At 30.9% G+C, this 26,517-nt stretch overlaps 4 protein-coding genes and 1 long non-coding RNA gene across 5 annotated transcripts; 4 read left to right on the forward strand and 1 right to left on the reverse strand.

Annotated features, from left to right (window-relative positions):
- Positions 1–4,577: 4,577 nt before the first annotated feature.
- Positions 4,578–11,391, reverse strand: LOC145314889 (uncharacterized). The gene is made up of 3 exons (XM_080154966.1): positions 11,323–11,391; positions 8,455–10,654; positions 4,578–6,182 (listed from the first exon to the last, which is right to left on the reverse strand). Exons 2-3 carry the CDS (start codon positions 10,579–10,581, stop codon positions 5,121–5,123), a joined length of 3,189 nt encoding a protein of 1,062 aa, XP_080011092.1. The 5' UTR covers positions 10,582–10,654; positions 11,323–11,391; the 3' UTR covers positions 4,578–5,120.
- A 2,426-nt stretch (positions 11,392–13,817) lies between these two features.
- On the forward strand, positions 13,818–17,192 carry LOC145314226 (uncharacterized). Its single transcript, XM_080154055.1, has 3 exons — positions 13,818–13,910; positions 14,082–16,048; positions 16,324–17,192. Exon 2 carries the CDS (start codon positions 14,135–14,137, stop codon positions 15,554–15,556), a length of 1,422 nt encoding a protein of 473 aa, XP_080010181.1. The 5' UTR covers positions 13,818–13,910; positions 14,082–14,134; the 3' UTR covers positions 15,557–16,048; positions 16,324–17,192.
- On the forward strand, positions 17,189–19,692 carry LOC145314228 (uncharacterized). The gene is made up of 3 exons (XM_080154056.1): positions 17,189–17,249; positions 17,691–17,764; positions 18,151–19,692. The coding sequence occupies exon 3, from the start codon at positions 18,164–18,166 to the stop codon at positions 19,373–19,375; it is 1,212 nt and encodes a 403-aa protein (XP_080010182.1). The 5' UTR covers positions 17,189–17,249; positions 17,691–17,764; positions 18,151–18,163; the 3' UTR covers positions 19,376–19,692.
- A 2,273-nt stretch (positions 19,693–21,965) lies between these two features.
- On the forward strand, positions 21,966–23,647 carry LOC145314229 (THAP domain-containing protein 1 B-like). Its single transcript, XM_080154057.1, has 3 exons — positions 21,966–22,145; positions 22,279–22,363; positions 23,094–23,647. Exons 1-3 carry the CDS (start codon positions 21,972–21,974, stop codon positions 23,285–23,287), a joined length of 453 nt encoding a protein of 150 aa, XP_080010183.1. The 5' UTR covers positions 21,966–21,971; the 3' UTR covers positions 23,288–23,647.
- LOC145314230 (uncharacterized) lies at positions 23,645–25,487 on the forward strand. The gene is made up of 3 exons (XR_013877667.1): positions 23,645–23,732; positions 24,344–24,436; positions 25,002–25,487. It is a non-coding gene; the product is annotated as an uncharacterized LOC145314230 (long non-coding RNA).
- Positions 25,488–26,517: the final 1,030 nt, after the last annotated feature.

Here is a 26,517-nt window from a genome sequence, read left to right on the forward strand (position 1 = left end):
TAACAAGGATAATTATGCAAATGGAAATATCCAATTAATAGGAGAAAAAAATATGATAAGTAGACATAACGTTTGGTTTTATATCATAAAATAGTTTTTGAGCAAAAACTACAAGTCCGCAAAGAAACTAAATTAACTAAATTGAGCTAATCTAGAAACTTGTTAAAATGTCAAACAATAATTTTACTATGCTTCCGTATTCACTATTTATCAGTCTGTTCGCAATTATTATATTCTGGTTCTTGTTTAATATTTTCTTCACAATTCTCAGCTTCTATCTTGATAGAGAGAGGATCCTTTACATATATTTCTTCTTCTTTAATCTCAACTTCAACATCAGTTCCTTCACAGAAAATGATATTTGTAGAAAGATTAGGTTGACTTTGAATATTAGTCTCCATCTCCATGATCTCTGCTGCGTGCTCTTTGGATTTATAATGAACTGACAGGCCTGCTGAAGAGGAATAATGTCTGTCACAAAGATTGCATGAGTAAGGCCTCTCACCTGTATGTTTTTGTCGTATATGATAAGTTAAGTTATTTTTGTGCCTAAATGATTTTCCGCATATCTCACATGAAAACTGTTCGCTTGTATGAGTCTTTTTATGACTAGTTAATTGCAATTTCGTATCAAATGTATTTTTACATATATCACAAGAGTGTGCTTTATCATGAACTTTTCTATGATAATCAAAAACGCACTTACTAAGAAATATTTTTTTACATATGTCACATGTGTAGGGTCCAGCGTATTTAGCAAAGTGAACTTTCTTATGTTTTGATAGACTTCTGTTGTTACTAAATGTTTTTTCACATTTATCACACGAATACGACTTTCCAACAGAGGTTTCCATGCTCTATAATTCTTCTTTTAAGACCTTGAGCCTCCAGAGTCCAGAAAAAAATATTGTTCAATATAAATCTGAAATTGTGTTTAATCAATTAGGTGTTAGTTTTCTGCCGAGATGTTTCAAAATTTTCTAAACTGCTCATGGCCTTCGCTCTTAAAGTAGTGTTGGTCAAAGTAAGCAAAATGGTCTAAATATTGAGCTAGATTCTTAAAACTTGGTACATAAGCCTAGTCCTATAGGTTCTACATCTAAATGAAAAAAAAATTTTATTTAGTTTAGGTTTTGATGGAGAAACTTACTTTTATTGTTTTTTCTTAAGTTTTTTTCTTGAATATTCATAAGGAAACTATTTAATATGATTTAGCAAGCTAGGTTACCGAATCTCAAAAAACCAATAATTTGATATATGACAACACAAAATATGAAAAATCTTAAATAATATCCTTGTGAATAGGCCCAGCGTATTCAAGGGAAAAAACCAAGAAAAAAAACAATTAAAAGCAAGTTTTACATCAAAATAGACCAAAAAAGGCCTAAAAATCCTATTTCCGCAGGGTTTTTCGTATCTAACCTAACATAAAACTTTGAATTTTTTCATTTAGATGTAGTACCTAGAGAACTAGGCTAATGTACCAATTTTCAATAATCTAGCTCAATATTTGGACCATTTTTCTCACTGCACTGTTTAAGTTCAGATGTCATTACGCACCCCCCTTAATTTCATTTGTTATCAAGAGGAACAAAAATAATGATTGTACAAAGCGATAAGGCAGAGATACAGAGGACCCTGAATATAACTTTTAGTACCTAGTCATATTAGCTCTTACAAATAAGATAAAATCTCAACTTAACAATATAGGCGGTTAGTCAAGCACAAGCTACTCCCTCTCCCCCTTATTTTAAATAAATTGAAAATAAGGGTGGTACGGGGTAGTTTTGTTTGTTGATTGCTAAGGTCAAGGAAGGTTAAGTTATATTGGATTACCTCGTATTATGAGAAAAAATGTAAAAAGTACGGGTTTCTTTGCTCGCTAGGCCCTGTGAGGAAATAACCACAATATATTCACATGAAATCCTAATATAGATTGAATGTCTCAAATATCAGAATAACAGTTCATTTTCTATTCTGAAAGATTTTCATGATTAAAGATTGTAGGTGCAACAAAATTTTCAATAAACACTTATGTGCAATTCCAAAACTCTAATTAAAAGAGAAAGTTAATTAAAACTGTGAAAATAATCAACATAAAAGAGATTTTTGAAGAAGAAAAATTAGAATTGAAAATAAATTACTCTTCGACTCTAGAAGCGTTTTAAATAAGAAATCTTTAAAAGAAATTTTGAACTTAAAATAAATCTTTATTAAAAAAGATTTTTTATAAGAAAAAATACCTAGTCACAAATATGATTACAAATATAATTCTGTGAAAAATGGCAAACTATTAGCAGGCAGTGCCAATTCCGCTACAATTTCTATAAAGTTCCACTTTGTAAATCATTGAAGCATAAAGCAGCTCTTATGCCAAATGCCATTGTTAGTCAAGTTACTTTAATTTTTAGCTTTGGTTTTATAATAAGGCACATCTGTCCAACCACTCATCTTCAATTCCATGTTTATTATATAAATAACTAAGCATCTGTTATTTCCTCATTAATTTCGACATTACATTCTACACCCAAAGGTGTAGAATCTTCATTATTATCTGTAACCTCATTTTCTGTTGCTTCCATAGTTCCCTCTTTTATGTTATCTACAACAGTATGTGCATTATTAAAAGCTTCCTTATCTATTGTGAATAAATTATTTACTAAAACACTGGTGTGATTCAACTGGTTTGAAAGAAGATTATTTTCTAACAATTCTCCGTTTTCTTCAAGTAGTACTTCAACACAACCAATTTCTTTTTTAATATTATCTTCACCGCAATCAAGAGTAGAAGAAGATAAGGAAGACGAATAACTGGTAGCTTCAAGTATTTTGAAATGTTTGATGGATTTATTGTGTCTTGTCAAATCTGAACTAGAAAAATAAGATTTATCACAAACATGACATGAATATGGCTTTTCACCTGCGTGGGATCTTTTGTGAATAGTTAATGTATTTTTATCTATGAACGCCTTATCACATTGATCACATGAGAATGGTTTTTCGCCTGCATGGATCCTTTTGTGACGTGTCAACTCCGTACTCTGTATAAATGACTTATCACATAAATCACAAGAGTATGGTTTAACGCCGGTATGAATTCGCTCATGAAAGGTAAAGGAACTACGATTGGAGAACGCTTTTTCACATGCATTACATTTGTATGGTTTCTCACCAGAATGGATTCTTCTATGTTTAATCAGAGAACTATTGTCACTAAATTTTTTCTCACAAATATCACAAGAGTATGGTTTCTCTCCTACATGGAGTCTTTTATGGACTGTTAAGGTATTGTAATGTGTAAATGTCTTTTGACATACGTCACATGAAAACGGTCTCTCCCCAGAGTGTATCCTTTGATGAACAGTCAATTTATTGCTGTCAGTAAATGCTTTTTCACATATACCACACACAAATGGCCTTTCACCGGTATGGATTCGTTGATGTATAATTAAGTTGTATTTTCTTGTAAATTGTTTATTGCACAGATCGCAGGTTTTCATGTTAATAGCCACAGAATTGTGGATTTCCTTTCTTCCTCAAAAACCTAAAGAATTAGGCATATTTTTAACTTTCTAATTTCTATAAAAAAATAAGGTACTGTATGCCCGTTGCGAATGCTTATAGTTTCTATGGCGATGGTTTATCCCTCCCTCCCTTCCTCCCGCTCCCAACCCCTCCCCCAACCAGTCCTAAAAATGATTACCCTAACTTTTGGAAAAAATGCTTGAATCCAGACATCATAATACCGAATAAGCTAAGGGTAAGAATGTGTATCTGATAATAACTACCAGTGTTGCGGATCCGGATCCGCAAGGATACGCATTTTTTTGAGTCCAAGGATCCGGATCCGGATCCTGGGGTATAAATTTATGGAAAAATCTACCTAAATTTATATAAAATAGTCACTTACAAATTTTGAAATATCTGGTAACCTTGTTAAGAGCAGCTGATTCACTCCCACACTCTTCTCTTTCACATTGTTTATAATCTCTCCTTCCCTTTTTGTATACCCCTGGTCGGAAAAATTTTGTGATTTTATTTTTATTGTCAAGGATTCAATCAATGCGGATCCGCAACACTGATAACTACACTAAGTTTTAACCTTACTTACGTAGGTATAATTTAAGTTTATTATAAATATCCTAACAACAAATTAAAGGATAAAGCTATAAAAAATTGAATCTAAACATTTTGTAATTTTCTTAATTTACCTGGATTCTTTTTATATAAAACCAGACGTAAAACAACACCGATATATATCTAAATATGTTACATCTTAATTAGGTATATCTGAAATAAATACATATTTGCAGTTATTTATACAAATTTTACATATCCTTATAATAAAGTAAGTAGAAACAGGATGTTTGTTTGTCTGTGTATCTGTGTGTCTGTGTGTTTGTCTGTATGTTTGTACCGAAGGATCTCGCAAACCGCTGAACCGATCGGGTTCTCCTTAACAGGGTAACTTCAAATAGGTCCCGGGAAGGTTTATAACTATTTTCTTGGGGGGTGGGACACCCCCAACCCCCCCCCCCAAAAATGAAAAAATCAATTGTGATTTATATCAACCGGGTTCCCAAATTATCAAAAGAAAAATTATGCTTAATTTTTAAATAAATATAAAACTTTGTTTTCATACCAAAGGCAAAATTTTAATATCTAATAATTATACATTATTTTTATGATCAGAATACTACCAATGTTTATTAAAAAATCAATTATCAACTTAAATACATTTCATAATACATGTGACTGTTTATTTTTGTAAGGATTAAAAAAGTAGTGCAAATTCTAAATCTTAAAAAATGAAATATAAAACACAAGAGAAAACGGTAAAAATGCTGGGAATTTTATTTGTTTCTTGAAGGGCAATAAAAAACTAAGATACGGGTTAGTGAAATGTAGGAAAATGATATAAAGGAACCCGTTTTAGTCAATGTTCCCCTGTGTTTCAATCAAAGAATCATTTTTTTTCTGTCCCCTTTCATAAACTAATCAGTTGTTTCTTCTTTTATTTCAACATTACATTCCACGCCAAGAGGAACAAATTCATTATTATCAGTTGTTGTCTTAATCACCTTAGATTCACCAACAGTTTCCTTTTTAATATTATCTTTCTAGGTTTCTTCTTGAATTTCTACATTACATTCTATGGCAAGAGGTATCAACTCTTTAGTATCATCTTCCATCAGTTCCTCTTTGATATTGTCTGGGGGATATTCTTCTTTAACTATCCTATTATTATCTGATCTGTATTCTAAGGCACTATCATCATCTTCAGATATTTCATCTTTCATTTCATTTTTAACATCATTTAACAGAATTGTGGTTGATTTAGAGGGTGAAAGTTTATTTTTATTTGTTTCAATCATTTTTAAATGTCTGACGGATTTATTATGCCTTGATAAGTCTGAACTAGAGAGATAAGATTTATCGCATGCATTACAAGTGTAAAGTTTATCAATAGTTGTTTTAGTTTTTTCTAGATGTCCGATAGATACATTGTGCTTTGACAACTCTGTCCTTGTGCAATAAGATTTGTCACAGGTTTCACAGGAATATGGTTTCTCCCCTGTGTGGATTCTTTTGTGACCTTGGAAATTACTTCTTTGTGAAAATGACTTATTACAAATATCACATGTGTATGGTTTTTCACCTGTGTGCAATTTTACATGCAGGGTCAAAGCACTGCGCCAGGTAAATTTTTTGTCGCACACATCACAAGAATATGGCTTTTCACCTGTATGGATCCTTATGTGATTTTTCAAATCACTGCGCACTGAAAACGACATTGTACATTGATCACAGGAAAATGGCTTTTCGCCAGTATGAATGCTTTCATGTTTGGTCAATGCAAACGTTGTTGTAAAAGCCTTTTGACATACAACACATGAGTAAGGTTTTTCCCCTGTATGGGTTCTTTTATGTACAGACAAATTACTACTTTGTGAAAACTCTTTGTGACATACATCACAGGAGTAAAGTTTCTCACCAGTATGAACTCTTCTATGCACATTTAGTTTACTTCTCTCGGCGAACGTTTTTTCACACAAATCACATGCGTATGGCTTTATTCCAGAATGAATCATGAGGTGAGCTTTCAGATTTCCTTTGTTTGAGAGCTGCTTGTTGCAAATTTCACAAGTAAATGCGTTGGTTTCCATGTTCATGTTCAAGACCTGTAATATAATAGGTATAGGGTAAATTTTCTTATAAAGCTTCCTAGAATCAAGCTTAATTGAAAAAACACATAGGTAGGTACCTAATTAAATTAATTGTATTTTATTTAAAATTGTATCCTTAGTAAAGCCTGTGATAATGATTGGTATTGAATAAAGATTTATTTTTTAAAATCATTTTTTATTTATGAAATCGCTGTAACAAACTCTGAAAATTTTCTAATATCAATAATTTTTAACAATATTTACAACTTAAAGCTAAAAATAATTATCTACCTATCCTTAAAAAAATCGTAGAACATAAGATTATTGGAAATGAAAGAATTACCTTACAAAATATTTGGAGGTTTAGCACTATAACAATTCTTGTATGTTCAGGAAGGATACATATTTGTAAAAATTGAGTCTGTTAGACATCTAAAAACACAATAATATAAATAATTTTAAATTGCAGCTAAAATTAAGAAGAATTCACACACAAAAAAAAACAATTCATGCGATCCAAAAATCGAATTTTTGTTATACTACTTAGGTAAGTTTTTTTTTAATTCTTTTTAGATTCTGTTCTAATAATGTGCTGCCAGCCGTTTAGGAGTCAGTTAGCTGCATTCAAAGTTATTTTTTTGAAGAAATAATCTTGTAATTTAATTTTGATCTATTAATAGGTATTTAATTAAAGAAGATAATTCATTGAAATCAAAGAAAAAAATTTTTTGGGGGGGCGGGGGTTATTTTTTTCTAGGGTCGATTTCTCTTAGGAGGGTGGTGGAACACTCCCAAAAAATAGTTTAAATCATTCCAGAACCTATTTGGAGCTTACTTTAAAGGAGAACCATATCGATTCTGCAGTTAGCTAGATCCTTTGGTTCAAACAAACAAAACATTTTTAATATCCAATAATAGGCGTTAAAGAGTATTGTCTCCCATTACAAGCAATTGATGTCCTATGGTTCTCTAGATGATCACTTGAAATCAAAGGGGATTCCGCAAAATCAGATTAAAGGCAACAAAATATGCATTATTAGTACCTCTTTTATTTCATTATAGAACAAAAGCTGGAAAAATTGACACTTATTTCCTTGACATTTTATTTTATCTGAAAATTTGAGTAAATTAAATATGTAATATATTCACAAATATATTGGGCAATAAGTTTTACAATTATGAGCTTAATAATTTTTCTTCTTGAATTATAAGATTAGGAACCATAAGAAATTTTTTTGAATAGTTTATGAATATGTTCAAAAGAATTAAGTTCTTGTAATGTTTGCTATAAACTATAACCATAAATGTCTATAACTAAAATAAATTCTATCGAAAGAAACATATCTTTATAGTAACTTTGATTTTAGATTTTATAATAAATAGTTCAATTCAACAAAAAATAAAAAAGGACCGTATTATGTTTTTACGACCATAACAAAACAAAATTAAATGCACAACAAATAATCTTTAATTCAAATAACTATTGAGAAAAATAAATATTTTTTTAAGTGAAAACTAAAAAGTATTACATAAATTTTGGATGACAACATCCAAAAAGCGAAGGTCAAGATATTAAACAGACACACGAACATTGACATAACATTAACAACACATTCAATCCTCAACAATATCTAAAAGTCTAAAAAAAAATCTTTTTCAAAAATACAAGATACAAATACGGACATACTTTCATTTAAGACTTTTTTGTAGAGAAGCTTCACATTATGTAAAATTGTATCTATTGTATAGAAAGTATCTATTTCTTGCAAAAAATCCAATGAATTAAAAAGAGGACCATTACGATATACAAAAACTAGCGGCTACGCCCCTAGAGGCCTCTAGGAGCACTTACGATTGGAAAGAAGAAGTTTTAAAAAGAAAAAGTAATCAAAAAATATTATATTTTTTTTTTGGAGATACCCTCCCCAAAATAGTTTTAAAAAACCTTCCCTTTGCCTATAAGAAGCTACACTGTAAAAGAGAAGCATATCGGCTCAGCGGTTAGCGAGATCCTTCGCTACAGACAAAAAAAAAGCTTGCTACTATATATAATAGGATACTGCTGTCAAAAAGCTGTTGAAAATTAACATGTTTTAAATTGACTTATAAAACAATAAGAGCTATCCATTAGATACGGGCAATTATATAAAAACTTTGCTTTTGTATAAGAAAAGCCTGTGCTCAACAACCAAAACCTCATTAAATTAATATTGCTGCTTAAAAAGATATATTTTCTTCAACATCTGTTTTACATCTGAAGGTACCATATATATTATATTTATTTTCATTCATCTTCCTGTTTCAGCTTTGATTCTATTCCAGGCAAGGTGGCGTTTTCATTAACTTGAATATTACATTCTAAAGGAAGAGGAACATATTCTGTATCATCTATAGCTTCCTCTTTAATGCTCTCATCATCTCTCAGGTCAAGCTCTTCTTTAATATTAACATCCCCACAATCAATAAAATCGATAGACGGAGCTGTATCAATCTTTAGTTCTTCGACATTTTTCATGTGTGTAGCAGATTTAATATGTCTATTCAAATCAGACTTATCTCTACAATGTTTGTTGCAAACTTTACATGTGAATGGTCTATCACCCGTGTGAACAATCATGTGACTATTCAAGTGACTAATGCGTGAAAATGACTTGTTACAAATATTACACATAATTGGCTTCTGTAGTTTAACATGAACTCTGCTATGTTCTAGCAACTGACTTTTTCGTGAGAATGTACTATCACATACAACACAGGAAAATGACTTCCCGTCTGCTGGTGCAATTGATTCACTATCAGAAAAGTTTCCAGAATCATTAACTTGAATATTACATTCCAAAGGAAGAGGAAAATATTCAGTATCATCCATAGTTTCCTCTTTTAAAGTACTAAGAGGATATTCATTCTTCGATTCTTCTTTTAATATTACAACTTTGTCAGGAGTTATTCCTTCTTCTAGAATTTCCTCCTTAACAATATCTCCTCTAAAAATTTGGAAATTCATACTTGGTTCTGAATTACTATATTCTAAAGAAATATTTTTATCTATATTCTCAGACTTTATCTGTATAGAGAGAGGGTCCGCATATAGTATTTCTTCTTTGATATTTTCAGAGCATGCTAAAGATTCCATTAATTTTATGTGGGTAGCTGATTTGTTATGTCTCGACAAATCTTCACTACGTGCAAAATCCTTATTACATATATGACAGCAGTGAGGCTTTTCACCCGTATGGGTTCTTATGTGGCTCTTTAAATATTCAATTCGTGCAAATGCCATGTCACATATATGACAGGAGTGAGTCTTTTCATCCGTATGAATACTTGTGTGTCTCCTTAAATAATCAATTCGTGCAAATTTTATGTTGCATATATTACAGGAGTATGGTTTTTGACCATGAATCTTCTTATGGAAAGACAACTTGCTAACTGTTGAAAATGCCTTCCCACATTCTTCACATGAATGCATTTTCTCAGCATCCCCATTGAAACAATATCTTTTGTGATTTGACAAATGTTTGCGAGAATGAAAGGCTTTTTTGCAAACTTCACAAGAGAATGGTGTCTCACCTGTATGAATGCGTGCATGATCGACTAAGTCCCATTTCTTATAAAACTGTTTTTGACACACGTCACAAGAAAATTTTTTCTCCCCAGTGTGAGTCAACGTATGAGTATTCAAGTCACTTCTCTGTGCGAATGATTTTTCACACAAGTCACAAGAATGTGGTTTTACTTTGTCGCCAGTGTGAATACTTCTGTGTCTTTCCATGTCATTACGTCGTGAAAATCCCTTTCCACAAAAATCACAGTCATATGGTTTTTCCCTTGTATGGGTCATCAAGTGGCTCTTCAAATAATCATTCCTTGCAAACGCCTTATTACACACTTCACAAGAAAATGGCTTTTCTTTGGTATGAGTTCTCATGTGAACAGTCAAATCACTGCTCTGTGAAAATGACCTCTTACATTCGCTACAGGGGAATGGTTTCGGCTTGTCACCGGTATGAATCCGCGTATGTCGGGCCAAGTCATCACTGCGTGCAAACTCCTTTTCACAAAACCCACAGGAAAAAGGCTTCTCGCCTGTATGAGTTTTCATGTGGCTCCTCAAATAATCATTCCTTGAAAATGCAGCATTACACAGATCACATACATAAGGCTTTTCACCCGTATGAACCCTTTTATGTATGGCTAATTGACTACTGGTAACAAACTCCTTATCACATTCATCACATGGAAATGGTTTCTCCTCAGCATGAAGTCTTTTATGAACTATCAAATTTCTGTTTGTGGTGAAGGCCTTATTGCATACATCACAAGTGAATGGCTTTTCACCTGTATGACTTCTTCTGTGTCCATTTAAGTTCCATTTGTTTGTAAATTGTTTATTACAAAATTCACAAATATGCATGGTTTTGTAGTTGTTGCTTTCCAAAATATGATATTTCTTTCTCTTTATAAATAAAATCAACTCTATTCTAAACCTGAAACAAAAAGTAGACTATTAAAGCAATTTAGCTTTGTTTCAACAATTTTTTCAAAACATAAAAGGATCGTTTCTTGCAAAATTCTAGAAAGAAACAAGATTAGCTTTTATGAAAATTTGTGCCTTTTTGTAATAACGCAAATTTACAAAGGACGCAGGCATAATAATATAACAGGTGCAGGGCACTGTAAAAAAAGATACAAACCCACATATACAAAACTATTAGGAAATATTTGTTTGGGATGTCCTAAGGGTCATACAATTAAAGCAATAGGAAAATTGTAGGTGGCACAATTGGGTTCTAGTCTGGACTACCTTATCATACTAAAGACTTTAAATTTGACATTCTGGTACTATGTCTGGCTCGTTCAACAAATAGGGGAAATTCCATGGCCCAATAACAGTCGCAACTCATTACCATAAATTGTTATGTTTTACAGAGAAATATTTGGTTATCTGCTGAATGTTAATTAACCTGATATCCTACAGTTGATGTTAGAGTATTGCATCCCCTACAAGCGGATGATGCCCATTTAGGTCTCTAATTGAAGTCTTAATAAAGAAGGAAATCCAAGCTACAACAAGATAATTCACCAAGATATTTAGCTAGTAATAGCTGCGCTACGTATGGACTGGATTGTCCAATATAAATATTTATAGGCTTACTTGAATTCCGTACAGAACCGGCTTGAGATTAAACTGAATTGTACTTATAATATTTAACAGTATTTATCTGAAATATTTATTTTCTAAATTAAACATAACTACAAAAACATCTTTAATATATCATATGATATATTATCATAATTACTAGGTATATTATAGGCAACAGAGAAAAAAATTCTTTTGCCGCTCAGGTCATTTAAACAAAGATTCATGTAAAAGTTATTTCTTAAGCAATAATGTATACTAAATAAAAATTATTTCAAAAATTCTTAAATATTTACAATTGGTAATTAAAATTCAACATAATTTATATTTATTTTTCTATAATCATATCACTACAGAGAGGTTTATTTATAATAAAATGACTTTAACATTATAAATAAATCACAATATTATTACTAAACTTAAGAAAACCAAATATTAATTGTTTCTTATTTGTTTGTTATGAAAATTCCTATTTTTATTTACATCCAACAAATGCCGCGCTATAAATAAATTTTAAAAAGTCGTCTTTTAAATCTTGACTTTCTCAAACAAGGACAATTGTGTCTCAACAAATAAACGGAGCAAGTAATATGCAAAAATATTTACATGAATGAAATAGAAAAACTAAATTTAATTGTATTTTGATTAAAGATTAGGTTAGGTTTTTTTGATAAAATTAGCTTTGGGATTTTTTCTATCTATAAGCATTTATTTGCATATATAATAAAATAATGGAAAAATACAAATTTTAAAAGCCAGTGGTAAAAACCACTTGAATTCTTTTATTTTAATTAGACTAAAGGTTTTTCTTTGCCTTTTTGGTTAGGATAGATCTATAACTGTTAAAAGTGCTAAAGGTTTTCCATTTTAAATTTCTTGTATAGGTTATGTTTATTTGTTCTAACTTTTTGGTCTTTGGATTTTTTTCCTAATACAATGGGAATTGAAAACAGACGACGATTACTTACATATTTTAAGATATTTCTTGTAAAAAGTTAATTGAAAAATATAGTTTTAATCATAAGGTTTTCTTTTAAGGGGTTAGGTTAGGTTTTCTTTTAAAAATTCTTGTTTTTTAGTTTGGTAATTATTTATTAGATTTATCATGTAAAGACGACATTAAGATAAATAATTACTGCGGGGCATTCTCGCACTATTTGTTTTTATTTATTCACAATCAAAATATTTACTTTTTTACATATTTTTTGTAATGTAAAGACGCCTTTTCTTGATAAATTCTTGATTTATTATGATCTAGTATAACTTGTGAGCCATTTTATTTGTCTATTTTCACACTTTTATTATCTTCTCTGACATAGTTATTTTTTATAAGTTATTAATATACATAAACACTCGATGTACAATGTTCATCTAACTGTTACACTTAATTAGATATTGAATGATTTTATACCTCACATACTATTTAGAAAAGAAAAACTTTATATTAGCACTTTGTTTAATGTACATTTTATGGTATTTTTTATATCATAAGAAAAGGTTTTAGTGTATTACTTGCAATAAGAAAGGAAAACCAAGCATCTGCATATATATAGAAAGAAAAGTTTTTTTTTCACATTTATATTCTTAAGGTTTGACTGGTTAAAATCGATTATTTATAAATATAAAAATTATAATATTTAAATGTTGAAAATAAATTATTCGTTAAAACAAATAATTAGAAATTGGTGTTTCATTTCATTGTCCTTACGCCCTTATATAAAAAAAAACATTCAACTGTTTGTTTTTTTGTCTTTTTGTAGCTAATCTAGCTGCTGAACCGATATGGTTCTCCTTCACAGTTGAGCTTATTTCATTTTGGGGTAGAATTGTAGGAGAATTATTTTCTGAGAAAAATTTTGATAGTGGAAAAAAATTGAAGTTGCGGGTATCGTCGTATTTTCATAGTAGCTTTTCATAGGTTATTTTAGATTAGGTTAGGTAAATGTTAATGATTGCCTCGCAGGGGCTAGAAATTGGACAATGATCCATGATAAAAAAAAAATTCTCTTTGAAACTAAAACTGAAAGTTCCTTAAGTTCCACTAGAGATCTCAAGGAGTACATGATAATTTTTTTTCACGATAATAATTAAATATTTAAGATTAAGGGAAATAACAACCTTATTAATTTAAATGAATGCTATGTTCAATAGGTAATGACTTGAAAAAAAAAATATATTTTGACAACTTACAGTAAAGAATTGAAGAAAAAGGTGTCATTTTCACATATTTATTACATAAAGAAGTAAGATTTCTGGTATCTGAAGTCTAAGATTGTTTTAAACTATTTTATTAAAGCCTTGGGACGGTTTTAGGCTCTTTTCCTAGATGCTAGGAGCGCAGCCGCTAGTATTAACATAAAAGCTTCGCATTTTATTATAGTATTCATGCCTTTTCTGTTATTATCTACATTTTGGATGCAATTATGTCATGTTGTTATTATTCTTAGTATAATCCTTTTAGTTTATTTTTTTGGAGAATTATTTTGTTATATACAGGAAAAATTCTTTTCAGACATTTATCAACATGAAATATTAATAAAATGTTCATAATCCAGACAAAGATTTAAGTTCAATTTAGCATTGGAATTTGCTCAACACTACAGGTATTATTGGTAGCGAAACTTCTTCATGATAGTTAGTTTCTGTCCTTTTGTCTCTCTGTAGTCGATTTTATAATCTTTTTTAAAAGTACCTAGAGGGTGATGATGAGATTTTTTATTTTTGGGGTTTGGACTTAATTATCATTACATAAAATTAAAATAAATTTTTTACAGGTGGCTGTTTGAAGATTTTGAATGTGAGGGTCGATCTTGGTGGGATCAGCAATATGTTGACTTGTGAAATTTGCAATAAAGACTTTGCAAAGAAATCTAACCTCGATGATCACATGAGGACTCATACTGGTGAGAAGCCATTCTCGTGTGACATTTGCGGAAAAAGTTTTTCTCAGAGTGGGTATCTAGGTTATCACAAAAAGACACACACAGGTGAAAAGCTTCACTCTTGTGAATTATGTGATAGATCGTTTATTCGGAGAGACGCGCTGACCGTGCATATGAGAACTCACACAGGCGAGAAGCCTTTTTCTTGTGATGTTTGCGGAAAGTCATTCATAATAGTTAGTAGTTTGAATAAACATAAGAGGCTACATACCCTTGATGATACATACGCATGTGATGTATGTAATAAAATATGTACACAGTACAGCAACTTAGTCATACACAAAATGATTCACACAGGAGAGAGACCATTTCCTTGCGATATTTGTCAGAAGGCATTTAAATCAAATTATGACTTGAACAGGCACAGAAAAACTCACACAGGTGAGAAAGAATATCCATGTGAATTGTGTAATAAAGCATTTTTTGATTCCTATAGCTTGAATAGACACTTGAAAACACATACAGAGCAGAAGCTATTCCAATGTGAAGTGTGTCAAAAATCATTTTTTGATGCGCATGCGTTGAGTCTTCACAAGGAAACTCACAACGGCGAGAAACCCTTTTCCTGCGAAATATGTGACAAGACGTTTCTACGAAATAATCAGCTAACAAGACATATCAGAACTCATACAGGCGAAAAACCATATAATTGTGAAATTTGCAATAAATCCTTCTCTTTGAATAGTCACCTAACTACCCATATGAAGATTCATACTGGCGAGAAACCTTACTCATGTGATATATGCAACAAAGCTTGTCGAGATAGAGGGGATTTGAATAGGCATAATAAATCAGCCACCCATATAAAGAATGTTGAAGCAGCACAAGATAAAAATCCTTCTTCTGGTCCTATAAATTTTGTTGATTGTGGGAATGATAACATCAAACATGAAGCATTTGAAGATGTTGATCCTCTATCTCTTCGGATGGAAAGTAGTACAACGTCTACCAATAATCCAGTTGATCAACCTTCTAATTTTGTTAATTGTGGAGAAGACATTAAGCAAGAAATTACTGAAGATGAAGCAGAAACCACCTTGAAGCCTAATATAGAGATTACACCAATGACAAATAAACTTTCAAAGAAACAGAAAACTCGTAGTAAAACAAAGCAGAAAATTATGGATGACTCTGAATTTATTCCTCTTCTTGTAGAGTGCAATGTTCAAATTGACGAAAAAGAATCCAAGCCATTTGGTGGAATTGTCAATGGTGATGTAAATAAAAAATTAACTATTGATAAAGAAGAGACAATACCTCTTAGTGTTGAGTGTAATGTAGATGTTAAAGAAGAAATAGATTATTAAGTTATAATTTAACTTATTTACAAATATTTGCAACGTACACAATACCTATCTAGTCAATTTTTTAAGAATTCAAATTGTAAAAAAGTCAAGTCTGGGTTACAGTTTTATTTTTTTACGAAATATATTTAGTACCTAAAAGCTTTAATTTTATATTTCATTTCAATTCTTGTATTTTCCTTCTTGTATTAATAGTTTTGTAGTTGGTTGATTAAATAATTTAATGGATGGAAAGAAAAAGAAATTCACAATCTTTAGTAATTAAATTATGTAAACATGGCACCCTAAGCTTTTGAAAAGCACATTTTGAACTTATTTTTAAAAAAAGAAATGTTGTTATTTTTAGTTTATTACCTACTCAATCATTAGGTTTGATAAAATTTTCATAGATTAGTATTATAATTGTTTTCAGATTTACTACTTAGTCGGTGAGAATATAAATAAATGGAAATCAGAAAATGATTACATTGCCATTTCATGTCCAAACTAGTTAAGGTAAGGTACTTTTGTCAGAAGAGCAGCTACTCGATCCGATTGTCCTACCATCTGTAACTTCAAATTCAGCGTGAAGTAGTTTATGCATAATTAGGTTGGTAACTAATTTAAAACATTTGGTAACTGATAAGCAGTTTGATTATTTACTTGATTAGGGTGTTATCTGAAGCTTATACACAATTCATATTGTCTGTATGTTAAATTTCTGTAATTTATGGATTAATTTTATTAGTAGGATTTTTTATTTGTTTATTCATGATATGATTTTTGTTTAGCATCACACTATGGAAACCTGTGTTGAGAATTATTATTTGTGTGTTATATGTGAAAGAGCATTTAAAAACAACAGAAGTCTGTCAAAACATATGGAAGTTCACACTGATAAAAAGCCTGATAAAAAACTTCATAATTTTGTAGAATATGCAGGACCATACACATGTGATGTATGTAGTAAAACATTCCTAAGCAAGTGTGTTTTTGATATGCATATAAAAAAACACAAGGATGAAATACCACTCTATTGTGATATATGTAAAACTACATTTCATTCGAAAGGGCAATTGTCTAGGCATAAAAAGATTCATACAGGCGAACAACCGTTTTCATGTGATATATGCAGAAAATCATTTGGACAGGAAAGTAACTTAAATGTTCATAGACTGCTACATACAGTTGAGAGGCCATACTCATGCAATCTTTGTGACAAATCTTATCAAACTTCATCAGACCTATTACGTCATTATAATTCCAAAGAACATGCAGCAGAGACAAAGGAAACTAATTTGCCAAGTCAACCTTCTCTTCCTACAAGTATTATTTATTGTGAAGGAACTGACGTAAAAGTAGAAATCAAAGAGGAAGAAATATATGAAGAAGATCCTCTGTCAATCAAGATAAAAAGCTGAGGAAAATATTTAACAAAGAAATAGAAGATATTTATTGTGAAAAGAATGAAGAATTGTGGAATCATTTTGACGTCTCTTACTGTTTGTTTTTGTGTTATTTAAAAAAAAAATATCCCATTTCACTAACAAAGTACAAATTAATATATTTTCTAATCTATTAATCTGGAACTTACATTATTTACTTGTAATTCATTTTTAATTGAATCTTTCAACTTTTCAAACTTATTTTTTTTTCAGAATTAAGATGTAAATTGACAAAATAATGATTGGATGTTATTAAAGCTTTGGGCGAAAAGGTAAATTTAATCTAGGCATGTTAGAAATTTCCTATAAATTTCACACTTGACATGATGATTCCTGTAACAGATTGGTACAGCTTAGAAAGTGTAGAAACTCTATAATTATTATCAAATATGTTTATTTAAACGTTTACCTAGCAATTTTAGAATTTTTTTATTTGATATAATTATCCTATTTTCTTCAATTTGGAATATTGTTTCCTAGGACAATTAGGCACAATTCTATTAATTAAGCATCTAAATAATCAGGTTTTAAAAGATTGATATGTTATATTACACTGAACTTTTGTTTAGACTTCTATATAATGTGTAATTAACATTGAACGCGTTGTAACTTTATATTTGTCAATGTTGGTCTCAACTTTTTTTTATCATTTTTATCAGTTCCATTTATTAATGTGTACTCATAAAGAGAGTTAATAATTGTTTCTATTTCAGGTTTATAATACACTTGCCAATAGTCAGCAGACGCACAACATCTTAGTTATAAAATACTATTTGGGTCTGATCAGGTATTTCTTTTTTTGTCATAATTTACAGACGTTTTAGACCATTGTTAAGAGCTCCACGTCTTGTCATATGCCGGATATTTCATATCATATATAAATATAATTCCTATCTCATTATTGTGTGTGTGTGTGTTGCGCCGTTTCTCTCAGTATTTGGACCTAATAAGTAGGACACAATTTATTATACTAAGGAGGAGGGATAGTTAAAGTGCATTTAACCAGTTAGGAATAATTATCCTTATATTTTTTACTAAAAAGAAAAATTAAATTTAACTTCGCCATTTTTAAGACACATTATAAAAAGAATTCATTTCGTAGAACTTCCATTTCACTATGGAACATTCTGAACCTTTACCTACATAACTTAGTCGAGCATATAATAATTTCAGTGCTCAAATAAAGATGAAAATGGAGATGAAAATAGAGTCGCAAATGGAGATTAACATGGAGTCACAAATGGAGATGAAAATGGAGTCGCAAATGGAGATGAAAATGGAGTCCAAAATGGAAATGAAAATGGAGTTGCAAATGGGGATGAAAATGGAGTCGCAAATGGAGATGAAAATGGAGCCACAAATGAATTCTCAAATGGAGACCCAAACAGAAAATCAACTGGGTACTCAAACGGGAAATCAATTGGAGTTTAATATTAACACTCAATTTGAGTCTCAAAGGAAGCTGGAGTCTCAAACAGTGACTGAAATGGTGACGCAAAGAGAAAATAACAAAACTAATACATGTGAATATTGTTATAAGCAATTCTCAACAAAATCAAACCTGGTAAAGCACAGAAGGATTCATACAGGTGAGAAACCATACAAATGTGATGTTTGCCAAGAGGCATTTGGAACCAGTGAACAATTGTCTTTCCACAAAAGTGTGCACACAGGTGAGAATACCTGTGATATTTGTTTCAAACAGTTTACAAGGAAAAAAACCTTGGATGACCACAGAAGGATCCATACGGGGGAGAAGCCATACGAATGTGATATTTGTAGAATGGCGTTCGGACGTAGTGGTCGGTTGAATGAGCACAGAAAGCTACATACAGGTGCAAAACTATATTCTTGTGAAGTCTGTGATAAGGTGTTCTTGCGAGGTGATAATCTGAAAGAGCATATGAAAATTCACACAGGCGTCAAGCCATTTTCTTGTGATGAATGTGAAAAAGCGTTTACACAAAGATGTCATTTGGAGTATCACAAGCGGATTCATACTGGCGAGAGACCCTACTCTTGTGACGTATGTGACAAGAGATTTGCGCAAGATGCTCACTTGCGTCGTCACAAATTGACCCATACAGGGGAGAAGCCATTTTCTTGTACTTTATGTGATAAATCCTATACCTCCAATAGTGGATTATCAAGACACAATTTATCCGCAAAACACATAGAAATGGTCAATAGAAATTTTAATACACTCGCGCCATTTTTGCCCACTTCTTCCATTCAAAGTGAAGATTCTCTTCAAGAAGGAATATGTAATGAAGAATCTATATCTAACCAAAGTGAAAATAATAAAGAAATTGATGATATTGATAAAGATGAATCTAAGATAGAATTTCCTCTTGGTATAGAGTGTAATGTAGTAATAAAAGAAGAAACCGATTCTTGAGCATTTCAAACTTTATGTATGTAGTTCAATATTCTGTATAATTTAACTTGCATAATATTAGTTGATGGGGGGAGGGGGGCAGTTTTTCACTCCAACATAACTCAATAATAAAAAAAAACTTTTAACTTTAGGTCTTTAAGTGTGTATATACATGTTTATTAAAATTATATACAATTAATTCCTTTTTTTAGTAATAAAAATGTCATTGTATATCAAAAGGTATTTTAATTGTAAATATTATTTACTTTTATGTAATTGGATCTAATGATTAATAATTTTATGTCCATTGTTATTACACAATAAACAAAACTAACAAATAGTTTATTTTACATTTTATTCTTTTCTTAAAATCATAAAACCGAAGCTTTTCTGTAAATAGTGCTTGTCTTCATCATATTCAGTACTTCTGTTAATATGTACGTTACAATTCATAATAAGGTTTTTGATCATTATGGTAAAAGATTAAATTGTTTACTTTGTGATTTTTAGTCAATTCTAGTTAGGATATTCTTTAAGTATAATCATATGGTCCGCAAGTTTTATATAATTTAATGCCCTATAAAGTCTGAATGTATAGTCATTGTTAAATATCTTATCTCTAAAATCTAAAAGCACTAGGAACTGCTCTAAAGTATTTTCACAATGACCTATAGTATCATTATCTAGTATAAATGTTTTGGCTTTTGTACCCTGTATGACATTAGATTTTGTTACAGTTTTAGAAGCTTAGGCTAAATTAAGGATTGTATAGATGAATAATCAATTGAGGATTAAGTTCATAGTGCAGCCAATACTTATTGTTTCAAGCTTCGCTTGATGATGTTATCATTCTTGTTCTGATTCTCATTTTTAAAAAAGTACCTTTGAAGGTAACTAGAATAAAATTACTACGTATTTTTTATATACATATAATTCTATAATATTATTATTGTAATATAATTTTCAAAATAAATAAATCAAAAATGTGAAGAAAAAAATATAATTTAGTATCGCATAAAAGAAAGATAATCTGATCGGGTATTAGTTATTTATTGCATCGTATTGTAGACAGTTTTTGCGGATATTGAAAAATATATATCCTTTATAGTACAGGGTGTTTCAATAGAAATGTTTTTTTTCTGAATCTTAATTATGCATAGAAAATAAAACAATTATATAAAATGCATTGTATTGTATATTTGGAAAACCTATTCTGGGACATGTTGTTGTTGTTGTTGTTGTAGCCATGATTCTCTGAAGTTAGGACTCAGATGCACACGGAGACTGGAAGTGGGAATTATTTGGCCAATCTTAGATTGGTAAGCTTCGCGCACAGCTGATTGTATTCTATGTTACATTACAAGCTGACCCGCAATTCTCGTGGAAGCTACTCAATTATTACATCACCCTGGCCTAGAGTTTTGGCAGGTGTTCCATATTAAGCCACCCTAATTAATGGCACTCTCATACGAGGAGCATGAATGAGGGAAAGCATGGTTAGAGCTGCTTGATTTGTAGAATCCTAACTTCCTACAAATCTCCCCCCTTACAACCCTGGGGCATCTTAGGGAAGGTTGCGTGATCATAATCTGACAAATTGCGACAGAATTTGTCAACCAAGTGCAAAGTCTATGTAGAGACTTGAACTCGGTTTCTCCCAACCACAGCGTAGTGCGCTAACCACTACACTATGGGACATTTATATTTCAAATATTTAAAATGATTTTTTCAACAAATTATGCCTTAAAAACCGGTTTTTGCAATGGCCTTATTTTTGAAGATGTACGGATTTAAAGATTGTGGAATTTTTTTAAATTTTATTGCAACATATCGTGATTGCTGTAATTGGAATTTTAAAGTGCGGTCAGTTCTCAAGCAAAAACGCACCTCCATCTTCCCCGATCAAAGGTTAATAAAAAGTCCGTTTGTCCCGTTCAAACGGAATGATTGTGTATCTTTCAAAACAACGCAACAAAACAAATTATAGAAAAATCCGAGAAACATTCAACAAATCTAGAAAAAATTGGACTGCGACATTCAGAAAAGTGTATAAAAATGATTGAAAAAGAATCCTCTTCTTCTTCAGAAGATGAGGATATTGACTTTGAAGATTTGATGGTAACAAAAACCCATGATATTTAGAGTTTTTGATTGGGCATGTAAATAACTTTCTATGGACACCTTAACCAGGTTTCTAACTCAATCATTGCCAATGTGGCATCAAAAAGACAGACCCATCAAACATTGAGACATGATGGCTTTGTCTATTTTTAGTTCTTGATGTTTGACAAGTCTTCCTGTTTGATGCCAAATTCAGACGGTATAACAAAACTTTTAAAGTTGCTTTAGAGTGATATACTTTACCTACCAAAAATTGAATAATTTTGTAATACAAAAAATTGTACCCAAGTGTTATAGGAATCATCATGGAAAGTTTGAAATCAATAGGACAATTTAAAAAAACAAACGCTAATCATTATGGTTGGATGGACGGACGGATCGGCCTTAATTATAGAAAAGCTTTTTGTTTTAAAAATATCAATGGATATGTTAGAAAGCTCACATAACAAATATTTCTATCAAATATCTAGTAAATGATTTTAATTACAGATCATATATGCCAAACATTAAACAATGCGCAGCTTTTTGCTGCAGAAACACAACCAAAGATGGAGTTTCTTTGCATTCATTTCCATCAAACTATAGTAGAAGATGGATTGAAGCTGTTAATAAGGGACCAGACTGGAAACCACGTAAAACCCACCGGCTTTGCAGTGATCATTTTCCAGAGGTAAGATATGGAAAATTTTTTATATATTAGAAGCTGTGGTTATGTTAGTACAATACACAGGAATATGTAACAATACATGATTAGGAAAAGAAAAATATCTTTTTTATTGTTTTCTGATAATTTTTATTTTTAGGGTTCATTTGTAAATAATGGGTTAGGCACGAAATTAAAACTTGGCGCAGAGCCAGTCCCAAAAGCAGCGAGGAAAGTTATTGGAGGTAAAAATATTTTTGAATGATTATAAACTGCTAGTCTGCTACCCTCTTTAAATGATACACACAAACATATTCAGCTAGGTACTGGTACAGTCGTCACGCGACTTTAATTAATAATAAAGGTCCCCGAATCCTATTTTCCCTAAATCGAACAAAAAGTTCGAAAAGTAACGGCTAACGGCTGGCGGCTTAGCCGCTTAGCCATTTTTTGGTTACTTTTAAAGCAAATCCATCATGAAACATATTCCCACATAATACACTTTGCCGCTCAAAAACGTTTTCAAACGGTTCTAGCCGGTAGTTGCTGGTACTAGAAATCTAAAAAAAATATTTTTTTGTATCATTTTACATAGCAAAAATATGTTTCAAAAAGTTGATTCCTACGTAATTTATGACAGATTTGCCCTAAAAATAGTCTTAAAAAACGGCTAAACGTCTGAGCAGTTAGCCGTTACTTTTTCAACTTTTTGTTCAAATTAGGGAAAAAAAAGACCTACCAAGGATTACTCATACAAAATTTCAGATCGAAATTCGAATTTTAAGTGCCATTTACACATTGATTACGAGATGGTTGCATTAACCCCCCACCCCCCTTAGTAAAGTTTCTTATAACCTTTTTCGAATGACAGCTTACTAGCTATTTCTGAAGATAAACAACCGTCTGCAAACTTTTAGTTAGTTGTCTTGAATATACAACTATAATAATACATTTATTGTTTAATTAAATGTGAAGAAGTTGATGTCAAGGAAGAAATAGCCGAAGAAGAAATACTTTATGAAGACTCTATTTCTATCCATATGAGAGCTGACAATAATGAAGAAAATATTAAGCAAGAACTAGATGATCCACTTTCTATCCAGACGAGAGCTGACAATATTGAAGAAAATATTAAACAAGAACTAGAAGATCCTCTTTCTTCTAAATAGAATTGTTGTGATAAAAATCTAAATATTATTTCCTACCTTAAAAATGTTAATTGATGTAACAAAAACATTTTTATATATTTTGGTGTGTAAAAGTATAGGGAACAAGGACATATGTGCATTTTAAAAATTCACCATGAAATATGGGCGGGAAACCCTAAGAAATGCTTTTTTTTGTGGGTCACTTACTTTATACTTGGTTTTACAGGATCTCTACATTAATCAAGTCTCCATTTTATTTGACTTTTTTTACAAGAATAATATTAATGTTTTCCAATATTAAGAATAATCATTTATTAATTTGTTTATTAATTATGTATTGTAAATAAAATAATTGTCTAAAGTGAAATTTTTTTTTTCAGATTAATTCAAAACAAATAAAAATGCAAAGGGTATAGGATATCAATCAGAAGGAAGTTTTCTACAAATTTTGTTTGTAAACACACAGGTTCATTCCTTTTTTAAAATTCTGTTATTCGTATGTCGGTACGTCAGCCCGACTGTCTAAGTAAAAAACTCTTAACTTTGGCTATAAAATTCGTATGTCCGTCCGTCCGTCTAAAACGATATCTAAAATTGATTTCATATTATACTCTTTGTGCAAATTAAATCTACAAAATTGTTGTCTGTCGGTCTCTACACATACAAATAAATTTTGTATTATTGAAACAGCAACGTTACAATACAAATTAACATGTATATTTAAAAGGTATTTCATATAAATAAACAATAATTTCCCGTCAGAATCTTTATTTAGAATAGCACCATATCACATTTTATTTGCTTTTTCAGTTTCTTATTAAAAGTAGGAGGAGTCAGTGTCGATCATTATTTTTAAGTAAATGGGTGGAGATTTGGTTTAGCTTTATTTCTATTAAAAAAGAGTTAACTATTTGGAGGGAATTCCTGGATAAACACTGAAAGATGATAGAGTCTCATCTTTCAGTGATGCCTCTACTGAGGCCCAATCCAAAGAAAAATGGAGAACCATTGTGCGTTGCCTATGCACTGGAAAGAAGAGATAAAAAATGGCGATGATGATGATTGTTTATGATTTAGGTTGATAATTGAATCAATGTCAGTCAGCAACTAACATTCACAGTGAACAGAGAAAAATCCATTCTACATTATATATCTACTTTATATCACAAGGTATTTCCAGTTCTTATTTTATTTAGGGAAAATATCTGCTTAGGTTTAATTATGCCAATATAATTTTATCACAAAACTCGGTTTCTAAGGGCCATTTGTGTCCTGATTACGAGATAGTTAAAACTCCCGAGTCCCTACCCTACCTTATCAGAAATATTCATTTTTCCAGCTCTAATTAAAGATAGATTGATGAAATTTTGTGACTGTATGTCTTTCTGTCATGCTGTTTTTATTCTATCTTTAAGCCTGTTTAATATTGTTTATCTTGAACATTTAATTAAACAGCCTTATATTTCTTAATGTGTTGATGATCCAAATTTTTATGTTCGTTTTCTCAGTCTTGTTTGTTGAGCTTGGTTTTTATAGATGTTGTCATTTCTGTTTTTCTTCTATAATAACATTTTTTTGTATTTACCACTCAAATTTTACAATGTTACTCCGCGCATATCTCACTAACTTATTTATTAGGAGTTACTAAATTATCTATGGTTTTATATACTTTGTGTCTATTTAAAAATATCTTTATAACAATATTTTGAGTTTTAATTTAAAAAATTAATTTTAGAAGATTAAGAGGATATACCAGCATAAATACCTGTGATATTTGTTACAAGAATTTTACATTGAAATGTAACTTGGTTGTTCATAAGAGGATCCATACTGGTGATAAACCATACTCATGTGATCAATGTAAAAAGACCTTTGCAACGGTTGGTCACTTGACAAGTCACAAACGTGTCCATACTGGAGAGAAGCCATTCTCATGTGATCAATGTGAAAAGTCATATTCTCAGATTAGTAATTTGAATGTTCACAATAGGATCCATACAGGAGAAAAGCCATATTCTTGTGATCAATGTGGTAAAGTATTTGCACGGAAAAATAAATTGACCCTCCATGAAAGGTTTCACACTGAAGACATTCAAACAAAGTAGTGAATTAACAGCCCACAAAAGATTCCATACTTGCGATAAACCTTACTCATGTGATCAATGTGAAAAAATATTTTCTCAAATGAGTACTTTGATTCAGCACAAAAGGGAACACAGTGGTGAAAAACCATTTTCATGTGATCAATGTAATAAAACATTTAAAACTTGTGGTGACATGACTGTCCATAAAAGGATCCATAGTAGTGAGAAGCCTTACTCATGTGATCAATGTGAAAAGACATTTTCTCAAATTAGTGCTTTGACCTATCACAAAAGGGAACACAGTGGTGAAAAACCATTTTCATGTGATCAATGTAATAAAACATTTAAAACTTGTGGTGACATGACTGTCCATAAAAGGATCCATACTGGTGAGAATCCATACTCATGTAAACTTTGTGACAAACATTACACATATGGTTCAGCGCTAGCACATCATAATAAATCCCGTAGGCATTTAGAAATGATGAAAACCTGTAATAATACAGTTCCACATTCTGTATCTATTAGTTTAATTAAATGTGAAGAAGTGTTTATATTAAAGAAGAAATTTTTGAAGAGAACCCTCTCTCCATTGAAATGTAAATAAATGAGATTGTTGTAAATAATTTCATCAGAGAATTATAAATTACATTCTAATATAAAAATCTATAAGGAATTATATATTTTTTCTTTTCATTTTAATAACATACTCCTAAATTAGTCAAGAGTTTGTCCAGCTGTTTATGAGATAGTCTTGAACATGCATACATAAAAAAGACATCCTATTATTTTATAATATAAGATTTGTTTATAAACTTATATTTAATTTATTGATAATGACAAATATTTTGTTTTTATTTTGACAACATGTTTCCATAGTGTACCTAGAATATAATACCTTTTGTTAATTATCTAATTTTTTTTTCTAAGCAAATCATTTCTATAGCTAGGGTCTTTACGTACGTCATGGTTAGCACTATTCATTTTTTAGGCATGATAGAATTGTTTTGATGATTGCAAACTTTGTCAGGGGTGTATATTTTGCAAATTTGATCCGGCTGAGGGGGGGGGGGGGTAAAAAAAAATAAAAATATGTGGTGGGGGGGGGGGGGGGGGGAATGTGAGAGAACTGAAAACATTTTTTTATATTTTTCTCTACTCTTTGGT

The sequence above is a fragment of the Acartia tonsa genome, chromosome 3, assembly GCF_053477335.1.
Source record: "Acartia tonsa isolate MP-2025a chromosome 3, ASM5347733v1, whole genome shotgun sequence".
NCBI classification, from domain to species: domain Eukaryota; kingdom Metazoa; phylum Arthropoda; class Copepoda; order Calanoida; family Acartiidae; genus Acartia; species Acartia tonsa.

Bases quoted from the DNA above. Each gene is read 5' to 3' on its own strand.
- LOC145314228 (XM_080154056.1), top strand. From the start codon at position 18,164: ATGAAAATGGAGATGAAAATAGAGTCGCAAATGGAGATTAACATGGAG.
- LOC145314229 (XM_080154057.1), top strand. From the start codon at position 21,972: ATGCCAAACATTAAACAATGCGCAGCTTTTTGCTGCAGAAACACAACC. The intron at 22,146-22,278 runs GTAAGATATGGA...TTTTATTTTTAG, and splicing joins GCAGTGATCATTTTCCAGAG to GGTTCATTTGTAAATAATGG. The intron at 22,364-23,093 runs GTAAAAATATTT...TTAAATGTGAAG, and splicing joins AGCGAGGAAAGTTATTGGAG to AAGTTGATGTCAAGGAAGAA.
- LOC145314889 (XM_080154966.1), bottom strand. From the start codon at position 10,581: ATGCATATTTGTGAATTTTGTAATAAACAATTTACAAACAAATGGAAC. The intron at 6,183-8,454 runs TGAAAATAAATA...ATTATATTACAG, and splicing joins AGCTGAAACAGGAAGATGAA to GTCTTGAACATGAACATGGA.
- LOC145314226 (XM_080154055.1), top strand. From the start codon at position 14,135: ATGTTGACTTGTGAAATTTGCAATAAAGACTTTGCAAAGAAATCTAAC.